Source organism: Salmo salar, chromosome 17 (genome assembly GCF_965601325.2).
Source record: "Salmo salar chromosome 17, fSalSal1, whole genome shotgun sequence".
Lineage (NCBI taxonomy): Eukaryota > Metazoa > Chordata > Actinopteri > Salmoniformes > Salmonidae > Salmo > Salmo salar.
In genome coordinates this window covers 12333721-12351206 of record NC_138307.1, presented here as the reverse complement: position 1 = coordinate 12351206, position 17486 = coordinate 12333721, and the positions used below count along the sequence as shown (strand labels likewise).

The 17486-nt window shown below is 43.0% G+C and overlaps 1 protein-coding gene across 1 annotated transcript in view; it reads left to right on the top strand.

Moving 5' to 3' along the window:
* The window catches only part of LOC106575297 (voltage-gated inwardly rectifying potassium channel KCNH7), an 83539-nt gene that overhangs the window by 45734 nt on the left and 20319 nt on the right, over positions 1–17486 (top strand). Inside the window, exons 4-6 of the mRNA XM_082963454.1 lie at positions 3622–4092; positions 7309–7523; positions 14175–14600. Of these exons, the coding sequence (XP_082819580.1) occupies positions 3622–4092; positions 7309–7523; positions 14175–14600 (1112 nt within the window). The remainder of the gene's footprint in view (positions 1–3621; positions 4093–7308; positions 7524–14174; positions 14601–17486) is intronic.

Here is a 17486-nt window from a genome sequence, read left to right as displayed (position 1 = left end):
AATAACATTTCACCTATGAGGGCACTAAAGGGCCATTTGGTCATTTGACTGCAGGAAAGGGCTACAGTAGAACGCAGCGCTGCAAGGAGCATCATTCCTAATGTCACCTTTAAAAATAGTAACAGGTCAATGTATATTCTTTTGCCACAAATACATTGGCATATTGTCAAACGGCATGCTTAATTTGCTATCCAATTAAGGGATTCTTAGCCTGTAGGTTTTTATCCTTTTGAAATGGTGTAATTAGACACAGCTTAACAAGGGAAAACATTTATTGCTTAAAAGCATGTCATTTATGTTTTCTGTGTGTGTGGGGTGGGGGACATAAAGAGGATATGCTTATGATGAGGTAGATGTGTTGTCTTTCCTATATTTCCATTAATATATTGATTATGTACTTCTTCATTCATTTATTTGATAGGGACAGATACAATTAAACCATTGACAAATTAAAATACCAAGAACCAGATGCATTCCAACTTAAATATGTGTTATTATTTATTGGAATCTAGCTGGTGTGTAAAAGTAACACCTTCAAAGTAAATGACCCAAGTGTACACGTGACAGTGTCTAAAATTGGTTTTCTATTCCTCGTCATGAGTGTCAACAAAGAAAAACGAGATATGGGCACAACAAAAGAACACTGCTGAACATTGTCAATCATCTCTCTGCTATTCCCCACACTGCCTTTAACAATTCAACCTCTGTGCTACCACCGCAATGGAACAAGACAAAGGCATGTGTAATGTGATGTAGCAGGCACGTTAGCTCACTAAAGCCCAAACATCCAGAGGAATATGGAGCGGAGAGTGTTTTTTTTTTTTCATCGTTTATGCAAGTTTTTGGTATTAGCTTTTAAAATTATAGAGTAAAGTAATATTTCATCAGGAAAATGACTTTTGGAAGTTGTGTTATTTTATGAAATTTTTCACTTATGTTTTCAGTTTTCTTTTAAATGTGCTGTTTTAATTACAGAAATAAAGACGTCAATGTCTCCAGCAGTATATACGGGGGGGGGGGGGAGTATTTGATCCCCTGCTGATTTTGTACGTTTGCCCACTGATAAAGAAAGGATCAGTCTATAATTTTAATGGTAGGTTTATTTGAACAGTGAGAGACAGAATAACAACAAAAATATCCAGAAAAACACGTCAAGAATGTTATAAATTGATATGAATTTTAATGAGGGAAATAAGTATTTCACCCCCTCTCAATCAGAAAGATTTCTGGCTCCCAGGTGTCTTTTATACAGGTAACGAGCTGAGATTAGGAGCACACTCTTAAAGGGAGTGCTCCTAACCGCAGCTTGTTACCTGTAAAAAATACACCTGTCCACAGAAGCAATCAATCAATCAGATTCCAAACTCTCCACCATGGCCAAGACCAAAGAGCTCTCCAAGGATGTCAGGGACAAGATTGTAGACCTACACAAGGCTGGAATGGGCTACAAGACCATCGCCAAGCAGCTTGGTGAGAAGGTGACAACATTTGGTGCAATTATTCGCAAATGGAAGAAACACAAAAGAACTGTCAATATCCCTCGGCCTGGTGCTCCATGCAAGATCTCACCTCGTGGAGTTGCAATGATCATGAGAACGGTGAGGAATCAGCCCAGAACTACACGGGAGGATCTTGTCAATGATCTCAAGGCAGCTGGGACCATAGTCACCAAGAAAACAATTGGTAACACACTACGCCGTGAAGGACTGAAATCCTGCAGCGCCCGCAAGGTCCCCCTGCTCAAGAATACATATACATGCCTGTCTGAAGTTTGCCAATGAACATCTGAATGATTCAGAGGACAACTGGTGAAAGTGTTGTGGTCAGATGAGACCAAAATGGAGCTCTTTGGCATCAACTCAACTCGCCGTGTTTGGAGGAGGAGGAATGCTGCCTATGACCCCAAGAACACCATCTCCACTGTCAAACATGGTTTTTCTGCTAAGGGGACAGGACAACTTCACCCCATCATTTGACGGGGCCATGTACTGTCAAATCTTGGGTGAGAACCTCCTTCCCTCAGCCAGGGCATTGAAAATGGGTCGTGGATGGGTATTCCAGCATGACAATGACCCAAAACACACAGCCAAGGCAACAAAGGAGTGGCTCAAGAAGAAGCACATTAAGGTCCTGGAGTGGCCTAGCCAGTCTCCAGACCTTAATCCCATAGAAAATATGTGGAGGGAGCTGAAGGTTCGAGTTGCCAAACGTCAGCCTCGAAACCTTAATGACTTGGAGAAGATCTGCAAAGAGGAGTGGGACAAAATCCCTCCTGAGATGTGTGCAAACCTGGTGGCCAACTACAAGAAACGTCTGACCTCTGTGATTGCCAACAAGGGTTTTGCCACCAAGTACTAAGTCATGTTTTGCAGAGGGGTCAAATACTTATTTCCCTCATTAAAATGCAAATCATTTTATAACATTTTTGTTGTTATTCTGTCTCTCACTGTTCAAATAAACCTACCATTAAAATTATAGACTGATCATTTCTTTGTAAGTGGGCAAACGAACAAAATCAGCAGGGGATCAAATACTTTTTTCCCTCACTGTAGGTTGTCCTTTTTCCCTTTTTTCATTACTCAGTGTTAGGTAGCTTCTGTAAGGGTGCTTGGATGAGGCTGAGAAGACGTAGCCCACTGGGAATAACACTTGATTTTTGTTCCAGGAAAGAGTGCTTCACTAGACTCAATGGCCCTTAGCTGGCGCGATCTGGCATCATCAATGTATGTACTGTATGTTCTGTTGCCATGGTGCGGTGTCGTGTTCATCTACAGTACGACACATGTACTGTAACATGTTACTGTATGCACAGACTAATGATGGCATGTTTCTACAGACTAGGAGGACAAAACACGCATGCCTCATAGTTATGACTGGGATTGTAGTTTCAAACACGAGCGTGCGTGTATGTGTGTGTGCATGTGTACGTGCTTGCACCTGTGCATGTTTGTGTGTATAGCCACTGTATATCTGTGTATGTTTGTTAGGTCACCCGGAACATGTTATACATTTGAAATGAGATCTTCTGACAAGGCCCCCAAAGTCCTTGAATACAAGATGCCTCCACTTCAGACTTCCTAGAAACTGCACTCATAATGCATTGACAGATTCATCAGTAACATCATTTGGACAAAGATGATCTCTTTCTCCAAGGGTATTAATCAATCATCGGAAACTTGTAATTTTATATTTTATGGGACTCTAATATATATATGGTGGTTGCTTTATTTCATCAAACGTCTAGCTCTGAATAATTGAAGGAAGCTAAAGATGGAAGCTAGGCCATTGGGATAAGAGGCATTTGTTTTGATCTTGCTGCTCCTTTTGAAATAACTGTCGGCTAGGTCCTTTTGAACAATATTGGCACTCACTGCTTGATATCTGGGGAGTGAGCTGGATACTGAGGATTAGCATGAGCTACAGAGCATCTATCCAGTCCGCCATCTTCCCCTACTTGTTTCTACCTAGTCAAGATCAAATGAAGAATTCCTCCACAATGAATGAAGTCATCATGAACCACTGAAAAGTGCAGAGTTTCGTAAAAACGATTTCTCGTATTGTTGGAAATATTCCAAGCATTGCTGTTGAAAAATTGTACTCTATCTCTTTCTCTCTCTCCAGGGAAAGGTAGATTGTTTTGTTTCCGGCTCCCAGCCTTACACCTCCTGGGCATCAGTAAGCAGTCCCTCCCTCAGCAGGACCCTGACGCCGTCATGATCGACTCGCCCCGCCGCAGTGAAGAGTCGGTGGCTACCCGCGACTTCCAGTCACTGCCCACCCGAGAGAGCTGCAGCCCCCCCTATGCCAACGACACACGGGCCCTCATTGGCCCCAGCCACTGCTCCACCCCTGTGTCGGGACCCCTGGACCACTCGTCCCCCAAGGGGCCCTTCTGGGACAGGCTGGTTCCCCAAGCGGTTCCCCAGGCCCAGCCCCAGACTGTGGGCCCTCTGGCCCCCTCCATCCCAGGCCTGACCCCCACCGCGTCCAGGGAGAGTGTGTGTAGTATCCGGAGGGCCTCCTCTGTTCAGGACATGGAGGGTTTTGGCTTCAACTCCAAGATGGCCTTCAGGGACCGACATGCAAGTGAAGGTATATAAGTCAACACCACCTCCATGGTCAGAAATGCTTGTCTCCCCCATCCGCCTCACCCTGAGATGTTATGCTATATTAAATCAATTTGGCCTTTCTGTTCTTACGCAGTAGATTTGGTCCCAATCCCAACCATTGTTATCATGTGGTACAAATCAAATCTGACCTTGAATCAGTGAATGAGGGTAGCTCCCCCAGCTCAACTGTACCTACTCTTAGTCATCAGGCACCGCCACATCTATCCTGACTCCTGAATTACCACATCTATCCTGACTCCTGAATCACCACATCTATCCTGACTCCTGAATCACCACATCTATCCTGACTCCTGAATCACCACATCTATCCTGACTCCTGAATCACCACATCTATCCTGACTCCTGAGTTAGCACATCTATCCTGACTCCTGAATCACCACATCTATCCTGACTCCTGAATCACCACATCTATCCTGACTCCTGAATCACCACATCTATCCTGACTCCTGAATCACCACATCTATCCCGACTCCTGAATCACCACATCTATCCTGACTCCTGAATCACCACATCTATCCTAACTCCTGAATCACCACATCTATCCTGACTCCTGAGTTAGCACATCTATCCTGACTCCTGAATCACCACATCTATCCTGACTCCTGAATCACAGATCACCTTTTCCACCCACAGTCAACAAGAGGGGTACAGTACAGCCCCAGACTCTCCCTGTCTCTGTACCCAGCTCATATTTCTATCCCTCCCTACACCATTGAATCTGCATTTCTCATTCAAAGGGCCCCTGCGGCTGACAGTGTAATACATCTACTTCATGATAATGAATGGTGCGACGGCGATAGGGCTTTTATGTGGGTCGCCTTCCATCACTAGCTAGCTACGTACAGATCTGGAATCTCCTCTCACTCCTCCACCTTCCTCCCATCCCCCTCTCTCTTCCTCAACACTATGCAATCGCAGACAATGGTCGTAATATCAAAGGTAACAACCCCACGTTCCTTGAACATAGCACGGATATAGAATATATGGCCTGAACTGCTTGCTGCATGGATTTTTCCATTCAACAACAACATAAGTCTGTGTTGAATGCTAATGCTGGACTGATACATTTGTGAATTCCTCTGAGAATGCCATAGAGGCCTGCACGGTATAGTAGTAGTATTATTCATGCTGTAGTAAGAAGTGACTTGTGAGTGCCCTGCAAGCTTGCAGATCCCTACTGATTGTTTGGGAAAATCAGGCTGACTTTTGACCTGCCACGCACCTGCATGAAAACAAATCTTGCCTCATTTCCATAGAACAGGAAATCTCTAATAATCAATGAATCATAATAACAGTTGTCTTCGCCTGCTGCCAATAGTCCCCTTGTCCAAAGACAACTGGTAGGCTATTTCCTTTGTCCTGTGTCAGACAGTTGAAGGGAATAGAGTGATGGTTTATCTGTTTGCTTGAATAACGTCGTCCATTTTGTCTCCACTTTATCAAAAAAGTATTCCGATCCATGACTACTTCACTAGTTAAACACTCTACCGTATTCATTCCGCATGTGGAAGCATACTATTATAGATAAAAAACGTAATGATACTGTAAGTAATTCTACCACAGGAGGTTGGTGGCAACCTTAATTAAGGAGGACGGGCTCGTTGTAATGGCTGGAGCAGAATTAGTGAAATGGTATCAAACACTGCCATTCCATTTGAACCGTTCCAGACATTATTATGGGCTGTCCTCCCTTTAGCAGCCTCCACTGAATTCTACGTCAGTGGAATGTTATCAAGTATCTGAGAGCTTTTTAACCTCCAGAAATGAAAGAAATGACTGTACTTTCCTCTGAAATCAATCTCTTTACTAGCCTAAAAGTGCATTCTGGATCAATACCTACCAGAGGAGGCTGGTGGGAGGAGCTGTAGAAGGACGGGCTCATTGTAATGGCTGGAATGGAATAAATGGAACGGAGTCAGACATGTGGTTTCCATATGTTTGATGTGTTTGATACTGTTCCAATATTCCATTTACAATGAGCCCTTCCTCCTATAGCGCCTCCCACCAGCCTCCACTGATACCTACTCCATTTGGAGGAGCATCTGATAAATGTTATCCGCTATCATTTGTCATTCTTAACTTTAGACATTATGTCTCCGATTTACAGGATATTTTTTCATTACCATAACAATGGCCAGATTTTTTTTTACCTCTACTAAAATAAATCACTCTGATGTTGCTAAAATAAATGTAACATGACACTCAGGAAGTGCCTGCAGAATTATCCTGACCTTTGACCCCTCCCCTCTCTCTGAGGTCACTTCCTCTTTACGCTGCTCTCTACCTCCCTCCCTCTCTCTCTCCTGATTCGCTAGTGTCTCGGTCCTGGATGGCTGGGGGTATGGCTTGAGCTTTTCCTATATGTCTGTAATGCATACATACTGTACCGTACAATGCTGCTGTAGCATGAATTCAAGCTGCGCATGTCTTTTGTATGTGTAAGTATCACTCACTGTATTCTCAACACTCGTTTGTGAAAATGGAGGAATGAGTCATCCCTCCATCTTCTCCTTTGGATCAGCAGTTGACACATTCCCTCTCTTTTCCATATTGCCCACAGTACAGTAGTTACTATGTGTGACAGTGTGTGTGTTGTTCAACGTGGTGAGGTTTTATGGCAGTGTTGTACTGTATTTTCACATAGTAACAAAGTATTTGTGGATGTATGAATCATGAAAGCCATATCCATATGGTATCATTGAGTCAAAACCTCACGACTGAGATATAAGTATACATTTCCTTTGTTCGTGGACATAAATATTTCACTAAAATTGTTCATTACACCAAGTTCTACAGCTGTTGAATGGAAGGTAACAGGATCAAGCAGAGGGTTAGGGTGGATCTGTTTGACTGTTGTATTTCTACTGTTGTCCTGTGGTTGTTCACTTGTCTTGTGACAGCAATTGAGTTCACTCAAGAGAAAATAAACAGTTCCATACTCACGCTCCCACACGTAACAAATAGACACAGCAGCCTATTAACACACCTACCACATGAACTGCACTTGACGTCCCCTTTAAACCATTAGCATACCGTCAAACTCTCAAGCTGTGTCAGGCACTACCGTGCTAGCCTAGCCTAGCATCACCGCGCTAGCCTACCATAGCATTGCCGCTCTAGCCTAGCATCACAGCGCTAGCCATTTCCAAACCTCTCTCTCCATTAAATTCTCCTCCAGGACCCTTCAACCAGATCAAATCCAGTCTTCTGGGCTCCACGTCCGACTCCCACCTCAACAGATACAGCACCATCAACAAGATCCCCCTCATCACGCTCAACTTCTCAGAGGCCAACAACGACAAGAAGTGCCCCTCCCCGCCGTCCTCCGAGAAAACCATCATCGCCCCAAAGGTCAAGGACCGAACGCACAACGTCACCGATAAGGTCACACAGGTAAGAGGTAATGACAGAGGTCAGAGGTCATGAAAGGCCCTGTGCCTTGTGCTCAGTAGAGTTGGTGCTCACTGACATAAGCCAAGATGTTGGAGTTAGAATCCCTTCTATAGAATAGGTTCCATACAGAGGACATGTATTTTCTGTGTGTTTGTTCTGTACATACAGAGTTACAGAGGTATAGTGTGCTGTAGCTGGATGTACTATTACCTCATTGAATAATCACATGAATAGTCATCTGCCCCAATGTTATACAGTAGAGAGCGGTAATTATCCCCTGCCCCACACACACACACACAAAACACACACACACGGAACACCACCAGGTCAGAACACAGTGTCTGTACACGCTGCTCTGTTGTTACTGTCTGACGTTACCAAATTCATTGAAACTCAAGGGGCTTGTTTTAATAAGTAAACCAGTGAAGGTGTATATCACCCGTACACTGATCAGGACAGATTCTCTTACCAGGGCTCAGGGATACACTCTAGTTACACACAGGTTAGAGGTCATCCTCACCATCCTGTCTGTCTGTCTGTCTGTCTGTCTGTCTGTCTGTCTGTCTGTCTGTCTGTCTGTCTGTCTGTCTGTCTGTCTGTCTGTCTGTCTGTCTGTCTGTCTGTCTGTCTGTCTGTCTGTCTGTCTGTCTGTCTGTCTGTCTGTCTGTCTGTCTGTCTGTCTGTCTGTCTGTCTGTCTGCGCAGTACACTGACGCCTCCTTGTGTGGGTCCCTATGGGGGAGGAGGGAAACCAGACGGCCTGTGTGTACTGCTGCCTGCGTGCTTGTCTGTCTGTGTGTGCGGGTGTGTCGCTATGGCAGAGCTGGTTGACCTTTAAGATCTGTCAGGGCCACTTTGTCCAGAACAGACGAGGATGTTGCTGTTCTACTGATAATGTGTATAAAGGTGGCGGCCGGTGCCGTTTAAGATGAGGGAGGATGATTATTGTTATTTTATGAACATGGCCTTATTTCTATTACAGCATATTGGATGACTGTCATGCATATTCCATTCACCCAGTTCAATGTAACAAGGTACATGATACTGTACCCATCATAAGGTTGCTGTAACCTAGCCGATGAACTAGCCGATGAAGTTTACAACGTAGGTGCATAGGCCGAGAGAATTTTGAGTAGTCAAGTTGATAGGCAGTGACACATTCAATACCGCCTTGCACACTCTTGCCTACAGCTAGCTAATCTAGGGTGTAATCATTAGTCCAACAATTGAAAATTAGAGATTCTATTGGACAAATTCAGATATGTTTATCCCCATTTTGTTCCGTTTGCGAAACATTTTTCAACAGAATCGATGGAATGAATACACACCTGATCACAAGCAAACAGTTCACTTTCATAGCAGCCACATAAAAACATCATGATCACTTTGCTCGTTGTAGATATAATTCCTTCTCGAAACTATGTGCACAACACATCAGCTGTCTGTGACCAGGCGAAAAAACCTTTCCAAGCCAAACCTTCATATCATGACCGCTTACCTCTACACACAGCCTACATTGTTGTCACATCATAGTCAACTAGAACTAACGCGTTAATAAACTCGCTACAATCATGCAGTACAGTGTACAGTCGGAAAGCAGTTTATCAGTTACACCGGCGGGCCCCGGTGGCAATGCATTAATAAAACCAAAGCTTACCTTGACTTGGAAGAGTTCCAGTGTTGGCTAGCTATAGCCAGCTAGCTAACATAGCATCCCTCTCTGTTTGAGCCGGGTGTTTGAGTAGGCTAAACTAGCTAGCTGCATTTGCTAGCTAAGTGAAAGCGAATGTTTAAAAAAATACAACCAAATATCTCTCTCTCTCTCTTTCTCTCTCTCTCTTGCTTCTCCTTAATATTGGAAGAAATGAACTTGTTCAAAACTGTTCAAATATTGTCTTTCTCTCTTTAAGACAACTACTCACAACATTTTATACACTGCAGTGCTAGCTAGCTGTAGCTTCTTCTTTCAGTACTAGATTCATTCTCTGATCCTTTGATAGGATGGACAGCATGTCAGTTCATGCTACAAGAGCTCTGATAGGTTGGAGGACGTCCTCCGGAAGTTGTCATAATTACTGTGTTAGTCTATGGAAGGGGGTGAGAACCAAGAGCCTCCTAGGTTTTGTATTGAAGTCAATGTACCAAGAGGAGGACAGAAGCTAGCTACTGTAGACCTTCATTGCAAAACAGTGTGTTTTAATCAATTATTTGGTGACATGAATATATTTAGTATAGTTATAACTAAAAAAGATAACTTTTTTAATGTTTCGTTATATAGATTTTTATAAAATTCACTGAGGAGGATGGTCCTCCCCTTCCTCCTCTGAGGAGCCTCCACTGGTGTATACAGTATATACTATACAGTATCTAGCACTGGGTTTTCTTTAAAAGCAGATCTTAGTTTGTCATTGGCAATAAGGACATCTTCTGGTTTAGAGGACATATGCTGGTGTGTGTGTGTGTGTGTGTGTGTGTGTGTGTGTGTGTGTGTCATACATCTCAATAGTGGGTTGCAGCTTGTATTTTCCAACCGGATCTTAGTATTTGTTGTGAATATTTATATAGTTATATATACATTTATATATATATATTTATATATATTATTTATATAGATGGGATGGGGGATGGGATGAACTTCAGTTTAGAATGCAATTTGTTTAATCAGCTGTGTTAGCTGAGGCTGGGGCAAAAGTGTAACACCAATCAGGCCCCCAAGGAATGGAGTTGCCACCCCTGATATAGTTCATATTGGATATACCTACTGCAGTGGAACGTTGTTGTTATACAGCAGGCCTATGTCAGATAGAGTTATAGTTGATTATCTAGACTCATAACAGCCTCTAGTTTCTCTTTCCTGGTTGTACGTTTGGTTAGCAACCATCTGCTGCTTACTATTGAACAGATTACATTGAACATGTTTTTTCCTTTCACTATCTCATTCTCAGTCATTTGATCAAACTAGACAGTTGGATTGTATTTGCTTGTTTCTTTAGTATTTTATATATTTCTCTGACTGTGAGGCCCCGAGCTCCTGTTCCCTGTTTGTCCCCTGTTGTCTGGATATGACACCCCGAGCTCCTGTTCTCTGTTCCTCCCTTGTTGTCTGGCTGTGAGGCTCACACTGTTCCAGGCGATGTCTGGAGACCAAGTCTCTTCAGAGTTTGTGTAGAGAGACGTGCTCTAGGCTGCAGAATAAACACAGAACTCGACGCAGAACTCAACCAGACTAAACAGGTGGATGATTGACATGAGTCTGTGCTGTAGATTGATAAGCAGCATCAATGCATGTTGATGTTCTATATAAAACAACGTGTTTGATACTTAATGTTCGCTCCATGAGGTTTTATTTCTCCAGGTTTTGATGGGTTAGCTTCAGTTTTACCAGTCGTTATGTCATGGCTTTGCTTCAGTTTTACCAGTCGTTATGTCATGGATTTGCTTCAGTTTTACCAGTCGTTATGTCATGGCTTTGCTTCAGTTTTCCCAGTCGTTATGTCATGGCTTTGCTTCAGTTTTACCAGTCGTTATGTCATGGCTTTGCTTCAGTTTTACCAGTCGTTATGTCATGGATTTGCTTCAGTTTTACCAGTCGTTATGTCATGGCTTTGCTTCAGTTTTACCAGTCGTTATGTCATGGCTTTGCTTCAGTTTTACCAGTCGTTATGTCATGGCTTTGCTTCAGTTTTACCAGTCGTTATGTCATGGCTTTGCTTCAGTTTTACCAGTCGTTATGTCATGGCTTTGCTTCAGTTTTACCAGTCGTTATGTCATGGTTTTGCTTCAGTTTTACCAGTCGTTATGTCATGGCTTTGCTTCAGTTTTACCAGTCGTTATGTCATGGATTTGCTTCAGTTTTACCAGTCGTTATGTCATGGATTTGCTTCAGTTTTCCCAGTCGTTATGTCATGGCTTTGCTTCAGTTTTACCAGTCGTTATGTCATGGTTTTGCTTCAGTTTTACCAGTCGTTATGTCATGGCTTTGCTTCAGTTTTCCCAGTCGTTATGTCATGGCTTTGCTTCAGTTTTACCAGTCGTTATGTCATGGATTTACTTCAGTTTTACCAGTCGTTATGTCATGGCTTTGCTTCAGTTTTGCCAATTTTTTATTTATTGTCAACAATACATGTTGTGGGTCACATGACAAAGCAGCACTGGCCAAGACACGAACTGACACTCCAGTATTCTAAATACTCCAACAATACAAACAATTAACGTGAGAGGGTGAAATGAACAGACCACTCATTTGCATACAGTTATTCCAGATGAGAGAGTTAATTTGCACAATAGCAAATGAATCCACACTAGGTGCATCAAATTATTATGTCTGAATAATTTATTTAGTAACAGATCAGGGGGAACGACGTGCTCAACTGAGCTCTCATTCTGCAAATTGACTCCTCCCTAGGCTTGCCAGCAGGCTCAGAGACAGTTTACCTCTGTAACCATATGGCTCAAATTAAATTTTGCCACTAACCACAGATATTGGCTCAGATTACCCAACCCAGAATTGATTAACGGGATCACTTTAACTATACATTCATGTACATACTACCTAAATTGGGCCGACCAACCAGTGCTCCCGCACATTGGCTAACCGGGCTATCTGCATTGTGTCCCGCCACCCGCCACCCACCACCCGCCAACCCCTCTTTTACTCTACTGCTATTCTCTGTTCATAATATATGTATAGTCACTTTAACCATATCTACATGTACATACTACCTCAATCAGCCTGACTAACTGGTGTCTGTATGTAGCCTCGCTACTTTTATAGCCTCGCTACTGTATATAGCCTGTCTTTTTTACTGTTGTTTTATTTCTTTACTTCCCTATTGTTCACCTAATACCTTTTTTGCACTATTGGTTAGAGCCTGTAAGTAAGCATTTCACTGTAAGGTCTACCTACACCTGTTGTATTCGGCGCACGTGACAAATAAACTTTGATTTGATATAGGCCTAGAAACATCTGACCCTGGATCAGAGATTAGGTACTCCTTTACCAACTCCTTACAACTGCAGCAGCCCAGTAGTCCACATCGACTAATCTATCCACATGGTATGATTCTGCCTGATTTAGGTGGTATGTCATCAAGAGTCACAAAACAACACGTTCGTTCAAAAATAGGTTTCTCATGACAGTCACTGCCTTTTGCTTCTTTTCCACTTTGAGCAAAGGGCAGTTTGATGAAATAAATAAAACTGCCTGTAGCCTACTTACCAAAACTTTTAATGAAGATAACCACTGTAGCTGGACATGAATAATGAAAAGCTTTTTCTCTCTCTGCCCTTTATTTGGTGATTTGCTTTAAAGGGTGTGATATAGTGGAGGGTTGTTCCATTGACCTGTAATCACACAGGGGATGGGACAGAAGACATCTAATAACCAATTTCATTATAATCACTTAAGCCCGCCGCCCTTCGTCCCACTCAATCACAGGGGTTGCCAAGGCGATCCCTGCCAGGATGCGGCTAGGAGTAGGCCTAGATGGTGGAGAAAATAATTGGAAATAGTGGAAATAATTACTTGAATGGACCATCATAGAATATTGACTTGAATGGGGATTCCCATTCTAGTAATTCTAGTTCTATGGCGAAGGCGACCAAAGTGGAGCCCTAATTCCATTTCCAAGGCTCCATTTCGGCTTGCTCTTCTCTCCATCTACAATAATTACTTCTCTGCCCTTGGGTGAAGCACTTTACCTTTCTCTCTCCTCCTCTCCCTCCCTCTCGCCACAGTGATAATCAGCCATGAGAAGCAGAGACGGAAATGTCTTCCCTGGCATTGAAGTGTCAAGCTGCAGAATGAATGATTATATCCCACCACCTCCTAACCACCATAATCATCTTAGTGTCATTGAGACTATTATCTGCTCTGTGATATTGATGTTAAAAGTTATCCAGGGACAGGCCATACTGTAACTGGAATATTTGGGATATTGATGCAATTCAACATTCCTTAAATAGTGTTTTTCCTACGTAGAAGCCCCTACAAGGACACTCCCGTCATATTACTGGTTTGCAATTTGCTGGCTGATATTGTAAGATACTAAGCTAACATGTACTTCCTGAAGTATGTACTGTATGTGTGGCTAATGGATATTGTAGTTCTGGAAGGATGGCTAAGACACTGTTTTTCCATCAATATTTCCACATGACTGATTTCCTCTTGAGAGTTCAGCGGTGTTTAGTGTCCAGTGATTGACTCATAAAGAATGAATAGTATGCCTGAGGAGGTTAAACGACCTGTATATAAATGTATAGTTATCCTCCCTACAGCCAAGCACAAGGGGCAAGCTGATGATGTTAACCTTTGTGTATTTTCATCCATAGAATTAACTTATTAATGTTATATACAGTATAGAGTACAGGCCATATACATGTACAGTATGTATCCATAATAGCCTACATATAGGCTGTTATGTTCAGTAGTTTTAAATAGTGTTACAGAATATTTGAATGCAACATTAGCATTGTTGCTTTTGCAGTAGGCCCCTATACAATATTTACCTCCCACTGACTTTAGCTTGAATTTCAAAGTATTTCCTTAGGATTCTATAGGATTCATTCGCTCTTCTAATACATTGATCCAAGCCACCATTTTCTTCATGTCTTCACTTTACTTCCTCTTAACTCCTCCCTCCTTCCTCCTCAGGTGCTATCCCTGGGCGCAGATGTGCTTCCCGAGTACAAGCTCCAGGTGCCGCGCATGGACAAGTTAACCATCCTCCACTACAGCCCCTTCAAAGCGGTGTGGGACTGGCTCATCCTGCTGCTGGTCATCTACACGGCCATCTTCACGCCCTACTCCGCCGCCTTCCTCCTCAACGACCTAGAGGAGCAGAAGAGGAGGGAGTGCGGCTACTCGTGCTCGCCGCTCAACGTGGTCGACCTCATGGTGGACATCATGTTCATCGTGGACATATTGATCAACTTCAGGACAACCTATGTGAATCTCAACGAGGAGGTGGTCAGCCACCCGGCGAAGATAGCCATCCACTATTTCAAGGGCTGGTTCCTCATCGACATGGTGGCTGCCATCCCCTTTGATTTGCTCATCTTCGGCTCGGGATCGGATGAAGTAAGGGAAAACGCTTAGACTCTTTTTACACCACTAAGCCAAGCTGAAACTGAGTCAAACCGAGCTGTACTGTGCTGTGTTGGCCTGGTTACATATCCACCATAGTTATGGGAACAGTACTTGAAAGAGCCATTTGCGTCGGCCTAATCGAGTGAATCAGGCATTAGTCACTTAGCTGCTTACTCACAGACACGTGTCACTAGGCCTCTGGTCCAAGTCGTGATGACATGGTGCTCCTGTAGTTTTTCCCCTCATTCTCTGAAATGTTTGAATTAAAGTCGCTTAGTCACTTACTCACAGGCACACGTCAGACAACCTCAGGGTCCTCGTCGCCATGACGCCTCTCGTTTTCACATCTGATTGGGTCTCAGTCTGTAGCTATGGCAGATTGCCTCGGGCGTCCTAAAACTGTTGAATGGCGTCTGCCTCTCAAATAGCTATGAGTGCTAAATTGCAGTTTGTTGTTGGTTTGTCTGTGTTGCTTTTGGCTCCCATCAGGTGGAACAGTAGCTTTCCAAGTTCTCAACTCTAGAAAAGGAGAGAGGGAAAGACAGAGCAAGAAAGATGCAGGTTAAAAGAGCGATTGTTGGACTGCACTGAGAGGGAGAGATGTGTTCCTGCGTATGAGAGGGACAGAGGAAGAGAGAGGGACGATTTATCTACTCTGATTACACCCACAGGATGTCAATATCTCAGCCGAGCAGCGACTGCTAAGTGTGTCCCTTGCTGGCACGTCACAGAGCGGGACAGAACAGGGTACATGATGTTCCAGAAAAAAAGTTGTCTCCTGCAAAATGATGACAAGTGAGCATGTGTAGGGAGCAGTGGTGTGTCAGAGCAGTGATTTGTCGAGTCATTATTTACCGTCAGGTGTCTTGTACCAGAGAATTACCCTCAGTCTGGGTTTGTCAGTGAATGGCAGGAAGTGGAAGAGGAACAGACAGACGAGTGGTGCCATGCCACAGCTTGTGTCCATGTAATATAGTGTTTCTCACTTTTCAGGAAATAAGCAGCAGAGGCTACATTTTATGATAACACATGCAGGTTTTAAGTCCTGCAGCAACAACCAATTAAGAAAATTGACGTCCAAATTGAATTTGTTGATAATTAGAACGAGGTGTGTCAGTGCTGGGCTGAAACAAAAGCCTGCATACCCAGACAGTAGTTTTCCAGGGCACAGATTTGTGCCCGAGTTGAGCGCGCGTAAATGCAACGTAATTCCCTTTTTATGGGCTTTTCTCTCTATGCGTAGTTTTACTTTAAATTGAAACATGAGAATAGCATGCTATTCACCCACTATTTGTTTGAGGTGGAGCTAGAATAAAAGGAGGCGCGTCTACAGATTCTGATCTTTACCTAATTCCCTCATAATTCCACCAGCCTTTACGTGAGAGGAAACCATAAATAAGGTCTAGCGAATTTACCGGTTCCAAATTGAAATTGTACTGATAGAAATAATACCGTTCTCCATGCACTGTAGAGCTAGGTAAATGAGTAATCCGTTTGGAGAAGGGGGATCATAAATACACATAGCAATTGTTTTAGATGATTTTTCCGTATGATCCCTGCACACGAATGTGAAACCAGCCGTATGGAAGCAAACTGAAAATCATATTAACGTGGAATGTATATGTTTTTTTTCACAATGAAATAGGATGTAAATAGCTGTGCCGTTATTCAGAATTGTTATTGTGTGTCCTCATAATTTGCATGGATGAAATTTGGAGACCCAAGCTATAGGCTTCTGCAGGGCTGGACCTGCCGAGTTGATGCATGCGCTTTCTAATGTTTTGATTATATGCCCAGGCTTTTCTCTGTTTTATTTTCCAGTTTGTATCATGATAAATATTAGCCACTATCAGGAGCCGCAGTCAGTAATACCCATATGGATTTATTTTTGCATCATTCATTTTCTTGAGGGTCGCTAGCATTAGTGGATCATATCTGGGTAACGGTGTGCAATAATTTGGGACATGTAGCCTATTTGAATCCTTATGGAACTCAGACCACACGTAGCAGGTTAAACCTGGGGCCTGGCCCACGGTTCACGGCGCTTCATACACTTCCATGATTAGTGAGAATTAGGGTATATTTATACACAAAAAGTAACCCCTTTTTCCTTCTTCCAATATTTCATGGATTGAACTTGAATATGACAGCTTTCAGGATGAATAAAACCACTGTATTTTTAATTCATCAATATCCAGAATTTAGTGCGTAGACTCTCCCCCAAAAAATGTATGATTCATACATACTTTCCTAACCCTAAAATGTGACGAAATAATCTACACGAGTATTTTTAAATCTAGTTGGTGCTGAAACAATATGCATAGATGGCTTTCTTTCATTGATCCCCATATTCTGAACACGTTCTCTTAATGTATTCTATTGAGTCTGTTGACAATTGTAATTAAAACCTTATTTAAAGAGATAAATGTACTGAAAACCCCATTGAATGAAAACTCCACGAGAAAATATGTTGGGCAGCAAGTGGGAGGGGTTTTCAGCGGTTGAATTAAATTTATACAGAGTGTGCAAGGTAGCCACACCTGCAGAGCGTGTTACGCAACTAAATAAGGTACATCTGTATACCAAATACTGATGAGTGCCGAGGAAAGGCGTGCATGATTGGCTATGAAAAGCCAACTGACATTTACTCCTGAGGTGCTGACCTGTTGCACCACTGTGATTATTATTATTTGACCCTGCTGGACATCTATGAACATTTGAACATCTTGGCCATGTTCTGTTACAATCTCTTCCCAGTACAGCCAGAAGAGGACTGGCCAACCCTCATAGCCTGGTTCCTCTATAGGTTTCTTCCTAGGTTCTGGCCTTTCTAGGGAGTTTTTCCAAGCCACCGTGCTTCTACACCTGCATTGCTTG